This window comes from Erythrolamprus reginae, chromosome 13 (assembly GCF_031021105.1).
Source record: "Erythrolamprus reginae isolate rEryReg1 chromosome 13, rEryReg1.hap1, whole genome shotgun sequence".
Taxonomy (NCBI): domain Eukaryota; kingdom Metazoa; phylum Chordata; class Lepidosauria; order Squamata; family Dipsadidae; genus Erythrolamprus; species Erythrolamprus reginae.
This window is the reverse complement of record NC_091962.1, coordinates 6,225,932-6,245,303: the sequence shown is the minus strand read 5'-3', so window position 1 is coordinate 6,245,303 and position 19,372 is coordinate 6,225,932. Positions and strand designations below refer to the sequence as shown.

Here is a 19,372-nt window from a genome sequence, read left to right as displayed (position 1 = left end):
TTGTGTTTAAAAACAAGGAATTGTCAAGGCTTTCAGGAGCAACCATAGGATTATTTATATATTATATACCTCTGACTTATAGAGGAAGCTGCTAATACTTAAATAACCATCACAAAGCGGGGTTTTTTTAAAGGGGGGGGGTGAGAATCAAACTTGAAACAGTCTTTCTGTAAAAACAGAAATACACTCTGCAAGAATAGCAAGGCAATAAAATCGATTATTGCATTACCAGCCATTGGCCCTTACTATAGTAGGTGTTCGTACCACCTACACATTCTTTACTCAAGGGAGAAGGGGAGAGGGGGGCGAAAGAGTAAGTGACCGGAAGAGGGAAAGAATAAAAATCCCTCAAACAGTGCAAAAGGTTTTTTTTTGCTCCAACTTTCCGTTAAATTCATGATTTAGGAGCCAATTTCGGCACAAAGGCGCCTTCCGGTATTTCTTAGTAAATTACATAGAGGTTTACTCACTACGAGTGAATACGATAACATGTGTGAATCCACTTACAACAGTCCTTCCCTTAGCTCTGAGTAACTTAAGTCTCGCACCGAAATCTCGGAATCAAGATCTGCGTTTGTCTTCTTCTTTCTTTTCTTTCTTTTTTTTTAATAATAAAAAAAAATATTGTCTTTTCCTGCAGAAACTCTCCCAACAAAAACTGTTGGGTGGTGCAGGGTTGTGTTTTTGTTTGCGAAATCCACAGGATACTTCTGGAGGGTTGTGGGGTTTTCTTGGCGGATGTAGCTTCTTAAGGATATGACAATATGCCATACGTGGAGAAGTAAGTCACAGACTTATTTCAAAATGAAGGATCTCTTTCACTTCCATCTAAAAGAAGGAGAGAGAAAAAGGGGGAGAGAGGGAGAGAGAGAGAGATATCGATCAGTCGATGGATAGAAAACTCCTTTTCCAAGCTTCAAACTCAACCACGTGCTTTCTGCCGCCGGCTCCCCGCTTTAAGGACTAGAAACTTGTTTCTAAATCTGAGATTTGTGCTATTAGCAGAAGGAAAATATTTCTCCTCCAATTCTGGGAGTTGAAATCCACCAAGCTTAAAACATGCTGGCTGGGGAATTCTGGGAGTTAGGTTGTCGTCGTTGCTTTTAAGTCTTTGTATGGATGGGCTGCCAAACCAGCCCCCTCCAGCCCCAATTCTGTAAAGCCGCCCCCCCCCCTGCTGGGAATGGGTTCTCCTACTCTTGCCTATGAAGGTTCTCACTCGTCCAGATCTTTTCCAAATGACAATGGGATTCCTAGGGGGTTTTTTTGGTGGTGGTGGTGGTGGGTTTCCCTTAGAAAATGTTTCGCTTCTCACCCAAGAAGCGTCTTCAGATGTCTTGGATGAGAAGTAAAACATTCTCAAAGAAAAGAAAAGAAGGAGGAGGAAGAAAAAGAAGGGAGGGAGGGAAGAAGGAAGGAAGGAGGAAAAAAAGAAAAGGGAAGAAAAAGAGAAAGGAAGGAAAAACAAAAAGGTAGGAAAAAAGAAGGAAAGAAAGGACAGAAAGGAAGAAAAGGAGGGAAGGAAGGAAGGAAGAAAGAAAGAAAGAAAGAGAAGGAAGGAATGAAGGAAGGGGGTTAGAAAAGGGAAGAAAGAAAAAAGAAGGCAGAAAGAAAAAAGAAGGAAAGGAAGGAAGGAAAGGAAGGAGTATATGAAAGAAAGGAAGAAAAAGAAGTGAAAGAAGGAATGAAAAGAGAAGGAAGGGAAGAAAAAAGAAGGAAGAAAAAAGAAAGGAAGAAAAGGAAGTAAGAAAAATGAAAAAAGAGAAAAGGAAGGAAGGGAAGAAAGAAAGAAACCCAAAAGAAGGAAGAAAGGAAAAAGAATGGAAGGAAGAAAACGAAGGAAGGGAGGTAAGAAAAATGAAAGAAAGAGAAAGGAAGAAAAAGAAGGAAGAAGGAAAGGAAGAAGAAAAAGAAGGAAGAAAAAGATAAGATAAAAAGGAAGGAAGGAAGGAAGGAAGGAAGGAAGGAAGGAAGGAAGGAAGGAAGGAAGGAAGACCTACTGTCTTTTGAAAAAACACCCTTGGCAACCCCCCTCCTCTCTACTCTCGCTCCCCTAACACTCCTGGCCCAAATTCCCTGCCCGTCCATTGCCCGCCCCCCGTCTTACCTTCCTGGAAGCCTTCTGGCCTTTGGCTCTGGAGTTGATACAACTCATCTAACCCCTCACAGGGAGAGTTTGAGGCACGTGTCTCAAAGGCTGTTTCGAAGGAGGTCAGGTCTTCCAAAAAACAGGGCTGTTCCGGAGCTAGGTCCACCCTTGGCGAGGGAGCGAAAGCTCCAGGGCTGCTACTATCTTCGGTGTCCAAGCCGATTGGACTACTGACGTCGCCACCGCAGAAGTGGTGGTGAGGGCACCTCGTCCCTGAACCGCCTTTCTCGAACAGAAAGGAGGACAGGTCTTGAAGGAGGGTCTCGAGAGCGCTCCCTTCCAGGAGGTCGTCCTCCAAACAGGTCAGGAGAGAGAAGTCGACGCTCCTCCAAGTTTTGGGCAGTTGTTGGAAATCCGGGCAAGGTTCGGGCACGGGAGACAGTCCAAGGCCAGGGCATGGCGGCTCCTCTCGGCTGTCCTTGGCGACCTCTCGCACCGCCGCCGTGGCCGGAGAGCCAAAAGTCTCGGCCAGGCTACAGAGCTGCTGAGCCAGCAGTTCGATCTCATTCTTCTCCTTCTCGGAATACCGGAAGAACGTCTGCTTGATAGGCGAGGCCTCCGGAGTCAGGATCCCTTCGGGCACCATAGGCACGTCGACGTAGAGGGGACCTCGGATCTCCGGCAAGCTCATGACGGCGCAGCCCCCGTTACCGGGGCTGTCGGGAGTCGGCGGGAGTTTCTCATAGAGAACATTGCAAGGTTCTTGGGCGAAGAACAGCTCGGTGACGGCGGCGAGGCCAGAGGGAGAGTTGGCACTGGAGGCTGTCCCGGGAGGCAGGGCCGCGGGACCGCCTCCGCTGTGGGCTCCGTAAAGCTCTGGAGCGCCAAAGAGGAAAGCGGAGCTCTGGTGAGGGGTGTAAGGAGGAGTGGAGAGCAAGTCTTTGGAGGTGGATTTGCCGCTGGGCTTCTCGCTCGAAAACGTCTGTCCGTAACTTCCATGCGGGAGGAGGACGTAGCCGAAGCCCGGTTCTTTGATGAGTAGGTTGAGGGAGGAACCCGGCGGGGTGTCCTCGATGGAGGAGATATGGCCGGGTTCCATCATCTCTTCGGGGAGGCCTTCTGAAGGCTCGCCGAACGCCGAAGGGCCTTCAGAGACCCCAGCGGTGGTGAAATCGAAGGTCGGGGCCACCAGGGTGGTGGTGGGAGTGCCGGCCACGGGCGTGAAGACTTGATCGGGGCTGGACAGTGGTCCAGAAGGAGACAGGAGGCTTTCCAAGAAGGTGGCGGTACTTTCAAGCGCGTACGGACCTTGGGAGCCTTCTGCGGAGATTTGCTGCTTGAGGCACCAGGCTTCGGAATCGCTGTGGAGAAAGGGAAGGCGGGAAAGTCAGGAGGAGGGCCTGGGGAGACTTATCACCAAGACACCCAGAAATCAAATACAGGTAGTCCTCAATTTATGACCGCAATTGACGTTGCTCAGCGAGAAATTTGCACCCTGAGTTCTAGTCCTGCCTCAGGCATGAAACCCGCCTGGGTAACTTTGGGCCAATCACCAGGAGATGGTGAGTTATAGTCCTGCCTTAGGCATAGAAGCCCATTGGTTGACTCTGGGCCAATTGCAAGGAGACAGTCAGTTCTAGTCCCGCCTTAGGCATGAAAGCCCATTGGGTGACTTTGGGCCAATCACCAGGAGATGGTGAGTTCTAGTCCCATCTTAGGCATGAAAGCTCATTGGGTGACTTTGGGCCAATCATCAGGAGATGGTGAATTCTAGTCTTTCTCAGGTATGAAAACTCATTGGGTGACTTTGGTCCAATCACCAGGAGGTAGTGAGTTATAGTCCCGCCTTAGGCATGAAAACCCATTGGGTGACTTTGGGCCAATCACCAGGAGACTGTGAGTTCTAGTCCCATCTTAGGCACGAAAGCTCATTGGGTGACTTTGGGCCAATCACCAGGAGATGGTGAATTCTAGTCTTTCTCAGGTATGAAAACTCATTGGGTGACTTTGGTCCAATCACCAGGAGGTAGTGAGTTATAGTCCCGCCTTAGGCATGAAAACCCATTGGGTGACTTTGGGCCAATCACCAGGAGACTGTGAGTTCTAGTCCCATCTTAGGCACGAAAGCTCATTGGGTGACTTTGGGCCAATCACCAGGAGATGGTGAGTTCTAGTCCCACCTTAGGCATGAAACCAAACTGGGTGAATTCTGAGCCCTCCCACTTCAAGAACCAACCCGTATCTCAAGCCCGCCCACCCACCCCAGGAAGAGTTCCCAACGGTTACCTGATGACGTAGTTGTGAGAGACGATGGGAGTCTCCCCGTTCTCCAAGCGAAGCAGCGAGTAGATCCAGACCCAGCTGACGCCATCTTTCGCTTGGAGCCTGATCACCATTTCGGATTGTGTGTTGCTTTGATCCCCCACTGGAGAAACAAAGGAGGAAAGAAAAAAAGAAAAGAAATAAGAGACCCGGTGACCCCAAAACCGCTTCGCCCTTCTGCTTAACCGATGCCCCAAAGAGGGTGGGGGAAAGGAGAAGGGTGAGAAACTCACGCAGTCGGTAGTGCTGGGCCGAAGCATGGCTGAGGTCTTCCGGATGGATCAAACCGTACCACGACTTGCAGTAGAGTTCGCTTTTCTCAAAGCCCAGATGGAAGATCACGCTGGAATACAAAGAGAAAATAAGAGATCAGCGCCTTGCGCAAGATTGTGGCAATAGATCCTATCATCCCTGCAAACATTTTTTTCGATTTTGCTCCCGAGACATTTCGGTCTTCCTTGCTGGTTTGGTTTTGAGTTTCGAGCCTGTTTGAATCTTCGAGCGAATGACTATGTATTTACAAATCAAGAATTTACGAATTGCATCAATGCACTTAGGAACCGTTTCGCTTAATTATGCGTGAATCAACTGGAATGGTTGACCAATAGCATTCTTTTCTTTTTCCTTCCTTTTTCTTTCTTTACTCTTCCTTCCTTTTTTTCCTTTTCTCCTTTTTTCCCTCTCTCTTTTCTATCTTTTTCCTTTTTACCGTGTATAAATTTAGTCTAGACAACTATGTAACTATGTAACAGTTTTTTTCCCGAACGCCATCACTCTACTAAACAAATAATTCCCTCAACACTGTCAGACGTTCTACTAAATCTGCACTTCTATTCTACTAGTTTTTCTCATCATTCCTTTCACCCATTTCCTCCCGTGTTGACTGTATGACTGTCACTTGTTGCTTATATCCTAAGATTTTTATTAATATTGCTTCTTCATTGCTTATTAGACCCCTATGACAATCATTAAGTGTCGTACCACATGATTCTTGACAAATGTATATTTTATTTTATGTACGCTGAGAGCATATGCACCAAGACAAATTCCTTGTGTGTCCAATCACACTTGGCCAATAAAAATTCTATTCTATTCTATTCTAACTAGATAAGAACAAACCATAGTAAATAATTGATATAAAATATATAAAGAAGAAAGAATGCTAAACTGCTGAAATGTAAGCTTAAAAACCTCAACCATGTTTGTTAATTTTGTTTATTTTAATTGTTTAATAAAGTTTATTGTTTTTTAAAAAATAATAATCTTCAAGAGCAAGGGGTCCTCAACCCCGGCTGCTTGAAGATAAGTGAGCAAACTTCAACTCCCAGAATTCCCCAGCCTGCAACTCAATCCATACCCATCTTTCAACTTGGCATGGTTGAAGAAGAAACACTAGACCAGAGGTCTTCAAACTTGGCAACTTGCGGACTTCAACTCCCAGAATTCCACAAGTTGCCAAATTTGGGGAGAGGTCTCAACTTTGGGTGGCCTCCTTGAATTCTCAAACTTCCCCCTCTGCAAAAGTCCCTTCCGAGAAGAACTGACTAATTCTTTTTTTTCCCCAACTGAATAAGAAATTGTTGGGGAAAAATAATAAAGCAGAATTTTCTAAGTATTCTCTTCCATCCACGCTGGTTATTCAGTTATTATCTTCTGATGGACCGAAGATGCTCCTTGCTTAACAAGCCCACCAAATTCCCAAACTCCCCTAACCCTAGCCCACCAAATTCTTTCTGTCTTCCCTTCTGTTCTTCTCAAATCCAGGGACTTCTAAACACGATGCCTTTTTATGATTTTCAACTCCCAGGATTCTTCAGCTGTCATGGCTGGCTGAAGAATTCTTGGCTTTTGAAGTCAACAAACCTTTAAAAGTTGGCCAAACACTAGCTGAGGAATTCTGGAAGTCCATGTTGCCACGTTTGGAGACACCGCCACCACCCCTATTTCACCTTTCCCATAAAGGCCTCTCACCTCTCTGAGATATCCACAATGGCCAAGTCTTTCGTGTGGCGACTCTCAAAGGCAGACAGGAAGAACGAATTTTGACCCATTCTGGGCTTGGGATCTAGAGGAGTGCAGAAGGCCATGAAGACGGGATTGGTAGACCAATAAGAACCCGGAGGCGGTTGGTGGAAACGGCCCCGGATCAAAACCAGCTTGTTTCCTGCACTTTGACGCCGGATTGTCTTGGAAGTGTTGAAGTGACAACGGAAGAGACGTTCTGTTTTCGGTTTGAGGGACAAAATGAAAAAAAAGAAGAAGTGAGAATTGAGAAATCAGAAAGTCCATAACATACTGAAGGATACACAAGACCGGTCATCTTGCTGAACCAATTTCTAGCCTAAAGCATGCAACTGTTCCACTTTCCTTGACTTGGCAAATCATATCTTCTCCATGAACCGTACAGTGGTGCCTCTACTTACGAACTTAATTCATTACATGACCAGGTTCTTAAGTAGAAAAGTTTGTAAGAAGAAGCAATTTTTCCCTGTAGGAATCAATGTAAAAGCAAATAATGTGTGCGATTGGGGAAGCCACAGGGAGGGTGGAGGCCATGTTTCCTCCCAGGAGATTCCTAGAGAGGCCCCATGGAGGCTTCTCAGTGCCTTTTCCAGCCCTGTTTCCTCCCAAGAGATTCCTAGAGAGGCCCCACAGAGGCTTCTCCCTGCCTTTTCCGGCCCTCTTCCTTCCCAGGAGATTCCTAGAGAGGCCCCACAGAGGCTTCTCCCTGCCTTTTCCGGCCCTGTTTGTTCCCAGGAGAGGCCCCACGGAGGCTTCTCCCTGCCTTTTCCGGTTACAGTTTCGGAGGCTCGGGTTTGTAAGTGGAAAATGGTTCTTGAGAAGAGGCAAAATAAATCTTGAACACCCGGTTCTTATCTAGAAAGGTTCGTAAGTAGAGGCGTTCTCAGGTAGAGGTACCACTGTATTTTTAAATAAATATCTTAAAACACAGTTTGGATTGGAAAACTCCATCCTAGAATCACATTTTTCATCTTGGCCAATTCAAGATCAGTAGACCTGGGAAGTCCACACAATCTTCAGACCACTATGGGTTGACAAGCACTGCCCGTAAGACTTGATGTTCTCCAGAAGTGCCATGCTGCTTTTTCTCATAATGGAGACATCACATTTCCTAATCTTATTGGCTCCGGAATGGGGAGTTTTTCCTGAATAAAAGCTGAGTTTCCATACTTGAATTAAGCTCTGCAAGGCATCGTTCTAGTCTAACATACAACCTGTCAACTTTTCAACTCATTTAGATTCCTTTCCCAACCCCATGTCTATCCCTTCCCTGGCTCTCTTGCAATGACACTCACTCTCACAAAAGAAAACACCTACCGGTATTTACTGGAGAAGGCAACGTCAACTGTGTCTTCATCACAAAATGATCTGCCGGATCGATGATGTCGTAGATGCTGTCTCCTTGGGCCACCAAATCCACCTGCAGGCGTAAGTGGGAGGAGGACAGTTGTGAAATTAAACCGTCCTCTTAGTCATCGAGTCGTCAGAAGGCTTCACGTAGGAATCTCCAAAGTCAACAGGCTTTCAACAAATACATTGACTCCCATTGAGGAAATCATCTCTGAAGAGCTATCAATGTTACATAGAAACATAGAAGATTGATGGCAGAAAAAGACCTCATGGTCCATCTAGTCTGCCCTTCTACTATTTCCTGTATTTTTATCTTACAATGGATCTATGTTTATCCCAGGCATGTTTAAATTCAGTTCCTGTGGATTTACCAACCATGTCTGCTCGAGGTTTGTTCCAAGCATCTACTACTCTTTCAGTCAAATAATATTTTCTCACGTTGCTTCGGATCTTTCCCCCAACTAACCTCAGATGGTGCCCCCTTGTTATTGGGTTCACTTTCCTATTAAAAACACTTCCCTCCTGAACCTTATTTAACCCTTTAACATATTAAAATGTTTCGATCATTTCCCTTCTGTTCTCCAGAATATACAGATTGAGTTCATGAAGTTTTATGCTCAAGACCTTCCGCCCTTTTTGTAGCCCGTCTCCAGAACTGAATACAGTATTCCAAATGTGGTGGGACAAATTGCTTATCGAAACTATAGAACTAATTTCATAAGTCCCAGCCTTGGAACAAATTGAAAGGCTACGGCTTCAATGACATGCTCTTGTAATACAACTAAACAAACAGCCTGCTGTCAAACCCAAGATCATTCAAAGGGATGCTCTCATTTCCCCTTATTTTACGGTAAATATATTACTCTCCCCTCTTTACAAGTCTGCCCGTACGTACCATGGAATGACCCAAGTGCTCAGCCACGCTCTCCGACACATAGATGAGTTTGCCTTCGCCCGTGAACGCCAAAAGGAAACCGGGCAGCGTCTGCATGAAATCGTCTAAGTCTTGGGAAGAAAGCCAACTCTCCAAGCCTTCCAAAGTTGCACCTGTTGAGAAACAGGACAGGGGTTTAACGACGATGATGATGGTTATTATTTCAAGCCCTCCTTGGGCATCTCAAGAGTCGAAGGACAGGCACTGTAAGTGGTTTCAGCACCACGGACAGCGGTTACTACATCAAGTCTTGGCGAGGGTTTCAGCACCTCGGATAGCGGTTGCTACAAGTAAAGTCTTGGGGTGGGGTTTCAGCACCACGGACAGCATCCCAGCACAACCTCTATGGACCGTTTCAGGACCACGGAGAGCGAGCAAGCGACTTGTTGAGTTTCCCAAGGAAAGGAGGCCCCCTCGGCCAACTTTGGAAGTCAACCCCCTCCCCATCCTACCCCGCTCTCTTTAGATCCCCTTCCCCCCCCCAAAGCCCCTCGCAAGGTCTTCTCAATCTACCTTTGGAGAAGAAGATGGACTTCCGCGTGTAGATGCAAGCCAGGGACATGATGTGGAGATACGAGAGGCGAAGTTTATCTCCTTCGGCGATGGGCAACAGGTCCTTGAGATGTCGAATCTCCGCGTTGATTTGATCCCGCCGTGCCTTCGAGGCTCCTTTCGTGGACCGGTACATCTCGGCTTGGAAGAAGATCCGCGCAGCTCAGCCGCTTCCGTCTCTTTCTCTCTCTCTCTCTCTCTGATGCCTGCCCTGTGGATCTGTCGAAGATGCCTGCTTTCCATCTTTTATAGGCTGTTGGAAGTGTGGGCACTGGCATATTAAGGGGAACGGGGCGGGAAGAGTTGTTCAGATCAATGGAGGGAGAGGGTTGCGGAGCCCAGCTCCCCCTGCTTCCATGGGCTTGGGGGAACCCTACGTCACTGGCCTCTGAATGACGTGGTGAGAAGGGGGAGGGAGGGAGGGAGGCTGGAGGAGGAAACCAAGGAAACTGCACCGAATTAGGAGACGAAACAAGAGCCTTGAGTGTTGGAATCACAGCTCTGCGTGCCTGACTGTTTTTCCCTCTCTCTCTCTCTCTCTCTCCCTCCCTCTTTCTTTCTCTCTCTCAGTCCCAGAAATTTAGTACCGGATCTTAACTAACATCTTCTTCCTTCTCTTGTCCTTCTTGTTCTTTCTCAAATCTTCCCTCTCTTTCCTTCCTTCTTTTTCCCCTCTTTCTTTCATGTCTTTTACTAAAAGCCACGCAGCAGCCAATCTTGTTTTTTTTTTAATGCTTCGTGTTATTCTTTCCTCTCTTTTTTCTCTCCTTCGTCATCTTTTCCTTGGTCTTGGTCAGGCCCAAAGTAAAATGGGGTCTGACTTATTCCAGATTCCTTCACACACATAGACATAACACCCCGCTCTTAAAATCTAAATGCTGGAGGAAAAGGGGACATCCAAATTGCAGGGTTATAGGCCTGAATCATGTCAAAATTCAACTTAATTCATGGGTATACTGCCATTCTTTCTGTCTGTCTGTCTGTCTGTCTGTCTGTCTGTCTGTCTGTCTGTCTGTCTATCTATCTATCTATCTATCTATCTATCCATCTATCATGTCTGCCTGTCCTGTCCTTCCTTCCTAATTTCTTTCTATCTATCTCATTTATCTATCATATCTCTATCTCCATTTCTCTATCTATATATGCCTGCCTTCCAACCCATTCATCCACATCATCTATCTATCTATCTATCTATCTATCTATCTATCTATCTATCTATCCCTCCATCCATCCCTCCATCTATCCCTCCATCCATCTATCCATCCATCCATCTATCTATCTATCATCTTGTCTCTGCCCTTCCTTCCTCCCTCCCTCCCTTTCTAATTTCTTTTTCTATAATCTATCTCTCATTTATTTATCATATCTCCATCTCTCTCTATCTATGCCTGTCTGCCCATCCCTCCTTATCTATCTATCTATCTATCTATCTATCTATCTATCTATCTATCTATCTATCTATCATCTCTGTCTGTCCTTCCTTCTTTCCTAATTTCTTTCTTAATCTATCTATCTCATTTATCTATCTTACCCCCACCTCCGTCTGTCTCTCTCTATGCCTGCCTGCCCATCCCTATCTATCTATCTATCTATCTATCTATCTATCTATCTATCTATCTATCTATCATCTCTGTCTGTCCTTCCTTCTTTCCTAATTTCTTAATCTATCTATCTCATTTATCTATCATATCTCCACCTCGATCTGTCTCTCTCTGTGCCTGCCCATCCATATCTATCTATCCGTCTATCCGTCTATCCGTCTATCCATCTATCCATCTATCCATCTATCTATCTATCTATCTATCTATCTATCTATCTATGTATCCATCCATCCATCCATCCATCCATCCATCCATCCATCCATCCATCCATCCATCCATTATATATAGCGGGGATGTATGATTGTTTATTTTCCAAAGAAAGATTTAATAGTAAAGCTATCAGCAGCATTTCAGTGGGGTGAATCTGTTCTTTTTCCCCAAAATTATTGTTGTTGTTTTAAACTTTTCTGAACAGATCCTGACTGTTTATCTTTCTCTCTCTCCCCACTTAGTGAAATAAACCATTCTAAGTATATCTTCATTTAGGATTTCTGTCCAGGAATTTCCCCTTCTCGCCCCCTCCCTCCAAAAACCCGCCATCAGAAAGAGTGAATCTATTCTGGTTGTCTTTTAAACTTCCCAGTAAATAAACAAGCCAGGCCTTAAATAACGTTCTCCTTCTGTGAAGGCCAAAAATAGACCCTGCACAAAAAAGAGAGAGTAAGAAAGGGTTCTTTTTGAGCTCTGCGGTTGCTAAGCAACCGCCAAAAGTGACAGTATTCTATCTCCCATTTGGGGTGATTCTTATTCTTCTTCGTTTTTCTTTCTTTCTTTCTTTACTTCCTCCCCCGCCATCCCACCCACCCACCTTCCTTTGCTTTGCAGAGATAACCTAAATTAGTTAGCTTGCTTTTGCATAAATCTCCTCTCTGTTCCATATAAGGCGTGAAAGCTGAGATGGGGTGGGAGGCGACTGACTGACTTGAGTGGCTCTTTGTGGGCCTGCCCTTGTTTTGGAAGCTGCCAGAAACCATTCTAGGATGGAGGGATGGAAGCTGAAGATGAAGGGATGGAAGTTAGGAGCTGCCCCCCACCAAAAAACTATGCAGGGTCCTGCCTTAAGGAATATTGCGTTTGCTTTTAGCATCTCTCTTCCTTCCTTCCTTCCTTCCTTCTTCCTTTCCTTCCTTCCTTCTTCTCTTCACTCCCCCTCTCCTTTTCTTCATCCTTCTTTCCCTCCTTTCCTTCCTCCCTCCCCTCTTCCTTCTTTCCTTCCTTCCTTCCCTCCCTCCTACCCTCCTTTCCCTTTCTTCATTTCTACATTCCTCTCATCCCTTTTCTTTCTTCATCCCTTCCCTTCCCTCCCTTTTTCCCTTCCTTTCCTCTCACCCTCCCCACTTTTCTTCATCGCTCCCTCATCCCTTTCTTTCTTTCCTTCCTTCCATCCTTCCCTCCCTCCTACCCTCCCTTCTTTTCTACATTTCTCTCATCCCTTTTCTTTCTTCATCCCTTCCCTTCCCTCCCTTCTTTTCCCCTCACCCTCCCCACTTTTCTTCATCGCTCCCTCATCCGTTTCCTTCTTTCCTTCCCTCCCTCCTTCCTATCTTGCTTGCTTCTTCCACCTTCCCTCTCTCGCTTCTTCCCTTCCTCCCTCTCCTCCCTCCTTTTCTTAACCCTTCCATCATCCCTTTCCTTCCTTCTTCCCTTCCCCTGCTTTCTTTCCTTCCTTCCATCCTTCCCTCCATCCTCCCCCTCTCTTCTTTTCTACATCTCTCATCCCTTTCCTTCCTTCCTTCATCCCTCCCTTTTTTCATTCCTTCCCTTCCCCTTCCCTCCTTTCCACTGTTCTTCATCCCTCCATCCCATTCCTTCCTCCCTTCCTTCCACCACCTTCCCTCCCTCCTTCCTTCCCTTCCTTTCATTTCTTTCTCTCTCTCTTTCTCGTCCTTTTCCTTTCCTTCCTTCTTTCTATTTCTTTCTCTCTCTCTTCCTTTCCTTCCTTCTTTCTATTTCTTTCTCTCTTCCTTCCTTCCTTTTCCTTTCCTTCCTTCCTTCTATTTCTTTCTCCCTCTCTCTCTCTTCCTTCCTTTTCCTTTCCTTCCTTCCTTCCTTTCTCTCTTCCCATCATACCATACTGTAACACCTCCAGTTTAGTTATGTGTGTTGATTTCCCAAGGAGAAGGACTTGACAGTTATACAATTATCACTTTTCTGCAATGCAGACAGGCTGTTTATGCAACTGACGGATCCAGGAACAGGCAATTCCTAAAAAGTTCCAAATTTGACTCCGGTGTTGTCTTTCTGGGCAGAACCAGAAACAAGTCGACCACATTCTATCTAGATGCAAGACAGGGGAAGATGCCAAATTTGCAAATTTCCAACCGACGTGTGGACTCCACCATCTAGGGAACTCTGCAATATCCTATGTTTCAACGTTCACATTCTATGTTCTAGGAGCTTTTGGGATGAAAATGTTTTGCAAAAACTGACATCGAAACATAAAAGATTGATGGCAGAAAAAGACCTCCTGGTCCATCTATCTTCTGCTGTTTCCTGTATTTTATCTTAGGATGGATCTATGTTTATCCCAGGCATTCAGTTCCTGCGGATTTACCAACCACGCCTGCTGGAGGTTTGTTCCAAGCATCTACTACTCTTTCAGCAGAATAATATTTTCTCACGTTGCTTCTGATCTTTCCCCCAACTAACCTCAGACTGTGCCCCCCTTTTTTTTGTGTTCGCTTTCCTGTTAAAAAACACGTCTCTCCCGAACCTTATTTAACCTTTTAACATTTAAATGTTAAATGTTTCGATCATGTCCCCCCTTTCCCTTCTGTCTTCCAGGCTATACAGATTGAGTTCATTCAGTCTTTCCTGATAAGTTTTATGCTTAAGACCTTCCACCATTTTTGTAGCCCGTTCAATTTCATCCATATCTTTTTGTAGGTGAGGTCTCCAGAACTGGACACAGTATTATTCCAAATGGGGTCTCACCAGCGCTCTATACAGCGGGATCACAATCTCCCTCTTCCTGTTTGTTTGTTTATTTGTTTATTTATTTATTTATTTATTGGATTTGTATGCCGCCCCTCTCCGTAGACTTGTTATTCCTCTAGCTTTGCAGCCAAGCATTCTACTTGCTTTCCCTACCGCCTGACCGCACTGTTCACCCATTTTGAGACTGTCAGAAATCACTACCCCTAAATCCTTCTCTTTTGAAGTTTTCGCTAACACAGAACTCACTGCCTGTCGGAAAGGTTGTCAAACTTTTTGCCAATCCATGCACGGTCTTGCCACTATGCAAGGCCAGACCTGATTGGGATTTGGTGTGGGGACCATAAGGAGGCTCAAGGATGTTGCAAAGCGATGGTCAAGCTCCTCACTACTTCAACCTCACCAAGAAAATTGCCCGAACATAGCCATGAAGCTATCAGAAGCTGCATAGACTACTACAAAATTTTCTTCAGCACCAGCAGGTGGCGGTATTCAGCTGACATTGCCTGGGCTACCAGCTTAAACATGCGGTTGGCAGCCTGCTTAAGACATGGATGGAAGACCACCAGGAGATCTCAGTTCCACAAGTTAGATTGAGAAGTTTTAAAAAAAAGAAAACAGGGTGGGAATAATTAGTGGTCACTCACATCTGCCCAACTGCCAATGAAACTACCCGGATTTATTTGTGATCAGAGAATAAGAGCGAAACCTGCTTTGGAGACTTTGATTTTTTTTTTTCTCTTGCCCTCGACTTACAACCACAACAGAGCCCCAAATGTTCTGTGGTTCATTAAAACACTTGTGAAAGGAGTTTTGTCATCATTATATGAGTTATTAGCAAAATATAGTGGTACCTCTACTTACAAACTTAATTCGTTCCATGACCAGGTTCTTCAGTAGAAAAGTTTGTAAGAAGAAGCAACTTTTCCCATAGGAATCAATGCAAAATAATGTGTGTGATTGGGGAAACCACAGGGAGGGTGGAGGCTGTGTTTCCTCCCAGGAGATTCCTAGAGAGCCCTCACAGAGGCTTCTCCCTGCCTTTTCTGGCTGTGTTTCCTCTTAGGAGATTCCTAGAGAGGCCCCACAGAGGATTCTCCCAATCTTTTCCGGCCCTGTTTCCTCCCAGGAGATTCCGAGAGAGCCCCCACGGAGGCTTCTGCCCACCTTTTCCAGCCCTGTTTGCTCCCAGGAGATTCCTAGAGAGCCCCCACGGAGGCTTCTGCCCGCCTTTTCTGGCTGTGTTTCCTCCCAGGAGATTCCTAGAGAGGCCCCACAGAGGATTCTCCCAATCTTTTCCGGCCCTGTTTCCTCCCAGGAGATTCCTAGACAGCCCCCACGGAGGCTTCTGCCTGCCTTTTCCGGCCCTGTTTGCTCCCAGGAGATTCCTAGAGAGCCCCCACAGAGGCTTCTGCCCGCCTTTTCTGGCTGTGTTTCCTCCCAGGAGATTCCTAGAGAGGCCCCACAGAGGATTCTCCCAATCTTTTCCGGCCCTGTTTCCTCCCAGGAGATTCCTAGACAGCCCCCACGGAGGCTTCTGCCCGCCTTTTCCGGCCCTGTTTCCTCCCAGGAGATTCCTAGAGAGCCCCCACGGAGGCTTCTCCCTGCCTTTTCTGGCTGTGTTTCCTCCCAGGAGATTCCTAGAGAGACCCCACAGAGGATTCTCCCAACCTTTTCCGGCCCTGTTTCCTCCCAGGAGATTCCTAGAGAGGCCCCACGGAGGCTTCTCCCTGCCTTTTCCGGTCCTTGTTCCTCCCAGGAGATTCCCAGAGAGGTCCCACAAAGGCTTCTCCCCACCTTTTCCAGCACTGTTTCCTCCCAGGAGATTCCTAGAGAGGCCCTAGGGAAGCTTCTCCCCGCCTTTTCCGACCCGGTTTCCTCCCAGGAGATTCCTAGAGCCCCATGGAGGCTTCTCCCTGCCTTTTCCGCTTACAGTTTCGGAGGGTCGGGTTTATAAGTGGAAAATGGTTCTTGAAAAGAGGCAAAAAAAATATTGAACACCCAGTTCTTATCTAGAAACGTTCGTGAGTAGAGGCGTTCTTAGGTAGAGGTACCACTGTATTGCATTTTCTTGTATGGGAAATAGAAGGCATATTGCATTGTATGAATGTATGCTCAGAGAAAATAATATAAAAAATTCACATACACCAATCCTTGGAACAGGATCTCTTGCTTTGAGTTGGGGGTTGGGCTAGAAGACCTCCAGGGTCCCTTTTGGCCTCTATGCCGATCGATTTGCCTGAAGATGGAGGCCGATTCAAAAAGGCAGGCCGGCTCCCAACCTAAGTGTTGATTGGGAGCAGAACGAATCATTTTTTTGCATGGTGATTCTGGCAATAGTGGGTTTGGGGTGAAGAAGGGGAGGTGGGCTTAGAAAGGAGGGAGGGAGATATAGACCTTTGAGGAGGGGGCTTCCTGGGACAGAACTCCCCAAATTCTCCCCTTTTACGGTTCTTCAAATCCACCTTCTTCTTTTTTTGGCCAAAGTTGACTTAAATGTTTTCTCCCCCCCTCCTCTCTCTCTCGCCCCCATCCTTCACCTCTTTTTCGGGCTAATTTGGGTTCTGAATCAAAAGAGCTAAAAACAGCAACCGCCGGCTAAATATAGCAGCCCGGAGTGCGTATAAGAGACACACACACTCCTCTACAACACACTCACACACACTCAGCCTGTGCTTTGTAATTCAGCTTTTGTAACGTCCAAGCTGTAAGAGTGTGGGGGCGGCCGACTGCTGTAGCCGGCAGCCGGAGAGCTGGGAAGGAGTGGGCGGTTGTGCAAAAACCAGGTTGGGCTTTTTCCCCAAATAAGGGGAGATCGTAAATAACTCGGCGAGAGGGAGGGGGGGTTCGAAACCCCCGAAAGGAGACCAAACTGTAAGACTGTACCCATCCAAGGAGAAGCCAGGGACGTGCAGGATGTGGAGAAAAAAATGAATCCTGGAGGAATTTGTAAGAGTTGTGGGGGTTTTTTTTGCAAAGGCTTTCCCTGGCTTTGAACCCAGGGCTGTGCAGGACAATCCTTGACAATGGCCGTGCATCTCCGTTGCTAAGCGAGGCCATTGTTGCTTCGCACCTTTTTAGAAATGACCTTTCTATTCTATTCTTTCCTCTATTCTATTCTATTCTTTCCTCCATTCTATTCTTAATTCTATTCTATTCTCTATTCTATTTCCTCTATTCTATTTCCTCTATTCTATTCTACCCTCTATTCTATTCTCTATTCTATTCTTTCCTCTATTCTATTCTATTCTACCCTCTATTCTATTCTCTATTCTATTCTTTCCTCTATTCTTTATTCTATTCTATTCTCTGTTCTATTCTATCCTTTATTCTATTCTATTCTTTCCTCTATTCTATTCTCTATTCTATTCTTTTTCTATCCTATTCTATTCTTTCCTCTATTCTCTATTCTCTTCTATCCTCTATTCTATTCTCTATTCTATTCTTTCCTCTATTCTTTATTCTATTCTATTCTCTATTCTATTCTATCCTTTATTCTATTCTATTCTTTCCTCTATTCTATTCTCTATTCTATTCTTTTCTCTATCCTATTCTATTCTCTATTCTATTCTGTTCTATCCTCTATTCTATTCTCTATTCTATTCTATTCTCTATCCTATACTATTCTCTATCCTATTCTATTCTCTATTCTATTCAATTCTCTATTCTATTCTATCCTCTATTCTATTCTCTATTCTATTCTTTCCTCTATCCTATTCTATTCTCTATCCTATTCTATTCTCTATTCTAATCTCTATTCTATTCTATTCTCTATTCTATTCTATTCTATTCTATGTACATCTATACCGCCCTTCTCCGTAGGTTCAGGGTACAGGGTCTCTGAGCCGTGGGTTGGACTAGACCACCTCCCAAGGTCCCTCTTCTAACTCTTCTGTCATCATTTTGAGCGACAGAGCAAAAGCTCCCCTGGTAAAATTCTAGCAAGGGCTGGGCTCAAGCAGAAAGCACCAAGCTCGGGCGGGGGTGGGGGGGAGAGGGAAAAAGGAGGGAGGGGAGCAGAATGCATTTGACAGGCAAGGAAGGAAGAGATGCAGGAGGAGGGGCTTGCTGGCCGAAACGCACCAATCGCGGAGTTGCCATCTTGTTACATAAAACAGCCCCCGCACTGCTCCTGCCTTTAATCTGTTACTTTTAATAACTCAGCACACTTCTATTTTTAACTTTTTCTACCTCGCTAGGACGCCAAAAAATATATATAAAAAAATAGGCGACGTCGACGACGACAAAAAAAAAAAAACAAGAGTGGAAGAATGAGGATTTCGTAACTGAGGCCCCGATGTTTAGGGAGAAGATGCTGCCATCAGTTCCTGGTTATGAAAGGCTGAGATGCTGAGTGGGTCACGGGTTCAAGATTCTCTGTCTTAAATCACCACCACGGGTTCGGTTTTTCTGCATGGAGAGGCCACTGGTGGCCCTTCCCCGCCCATCCGAAAGAAAATTTGGGGGGGAAAACACATTGAATTTAGCCAGTCCTTTTGCTACCTTTTAGCTTGGTATTGATACAGTGGTACCTCTACTTACGAACTTAATTCGTTCCGTGATCAGGTTCTTAAGTAGAAAAGTTTGTAAGAAGAAGCAATTTTTCCCATAGGAATCAATGTAAAGGCAAATAAGGCATGTGATTGGGGAAACCACAGGGAGGGTGGAGGCCCGGTTTCCTCCCGGGAGATTCCTAGAGAGGCCCCACGGAGGCTTCTTCCTGCTTTTTCCAGCCCTGTTTCTTCCCAAGAGATTCCTAAATAGGCTCCATGGAGGCTTCTCCCCGCCTTTTCTGGCCCTATTTCCTCCCAGGAGATTCCTAGAGGGGCCCCATGGAGACTTCTCCCCACCTTTTCTGGCCCTATTTCCTCACCGGAAAATCCTAGAGGCCCCACAGAGGCTTCTCCTCACCTTTTTCCGGCCCTGTTTCCTCCCTGGAGATTCCTAGAGAGGCCCCACAGAGGCTTCTCCCCACCTTTTTTGGCCCTGTTTCCCCCCCCCCCCAGGAGATACATAGAGAGGCCCCACGGAGGCTTCTCCTCATCTTTTTCCAGCTCTGTTTCCTCCCTGGAGATTCCTAGAGAGGCCCCACAGAGGCTTCTCCCTGCCTCTTCCTGTTACAGTTTCGAAGGGTCGGGTTTGTAAGTGAAAAAATGGTTCTTAAGAAGAGGCAAAAAAATGTTGAACACCCGGTTCTTATCTAGAAAAGTTCGTAAGTAGAGGCGTTAGAAGTACCACTGCATTTGTTGTGTACCTGCAACCCCAATTCTATTTGATAGACACAACACACTGAAACACAGTATTATGTTCAGCGGTGGGCTTAGGAGCAACCCTACGATGGCTGGAGGCTACGGACTAGCCACAGTTCACAGCCCACGTCGTAGGAATTTCCGTAACATGCTAAACGACAATCCCAAACTACAATTTCGGCATAGTTCCTGGTGGGAACAGCAGCTGGGTTGCAGTCAGTCTTGAGTGTGCATAACCATGGTTTGCTAAATAAGCCATTGTTTGTACACAAACACACACGAACCATCAATCCTGGATCGTCGGTCTGTCTCTATCTAG

The 19,372-nt window shown here is 45.8% G+C and overlaps 1 protein-coding gene across 1 annotated transcript; it reads right to left on the bottom strand.

The window, feature by feature from the left end:
• Positions 1 to 585: 585 nt before the first annotated feature.
• On the bottom strand, positions 586 to 10,429 carry NPAS4 (neuronal PAS domain protein 4). Its single transcript, XM_070766635.1, has 8 exons — positions 9,231 to 10,429; positions 8,679 to 8,830; positions 7,751 to 7,853; positions 6,383 to 6,632; positions 4,645 to 4,754; positions 4,376 to 4,514; positions 2,108 to 3,450; positions 586 to 828 (listed from the first exon to the last, which is right to left on the bottom strand). The coding sequence occupies exons 1-8, from the start codon at positions 9,403 to 9,405 to the stop codon at positions 800 to 802; spliced, it is 2,301 nt and encodes a 766-aa protein (XP_070622736.1). The 5' UTR covers positions 9,406 to 10,429; the 3' UTR covers positions 586 to 799.
• Positions 10,430 to 19,372: the final 8,943 nt, after the last annotated feature.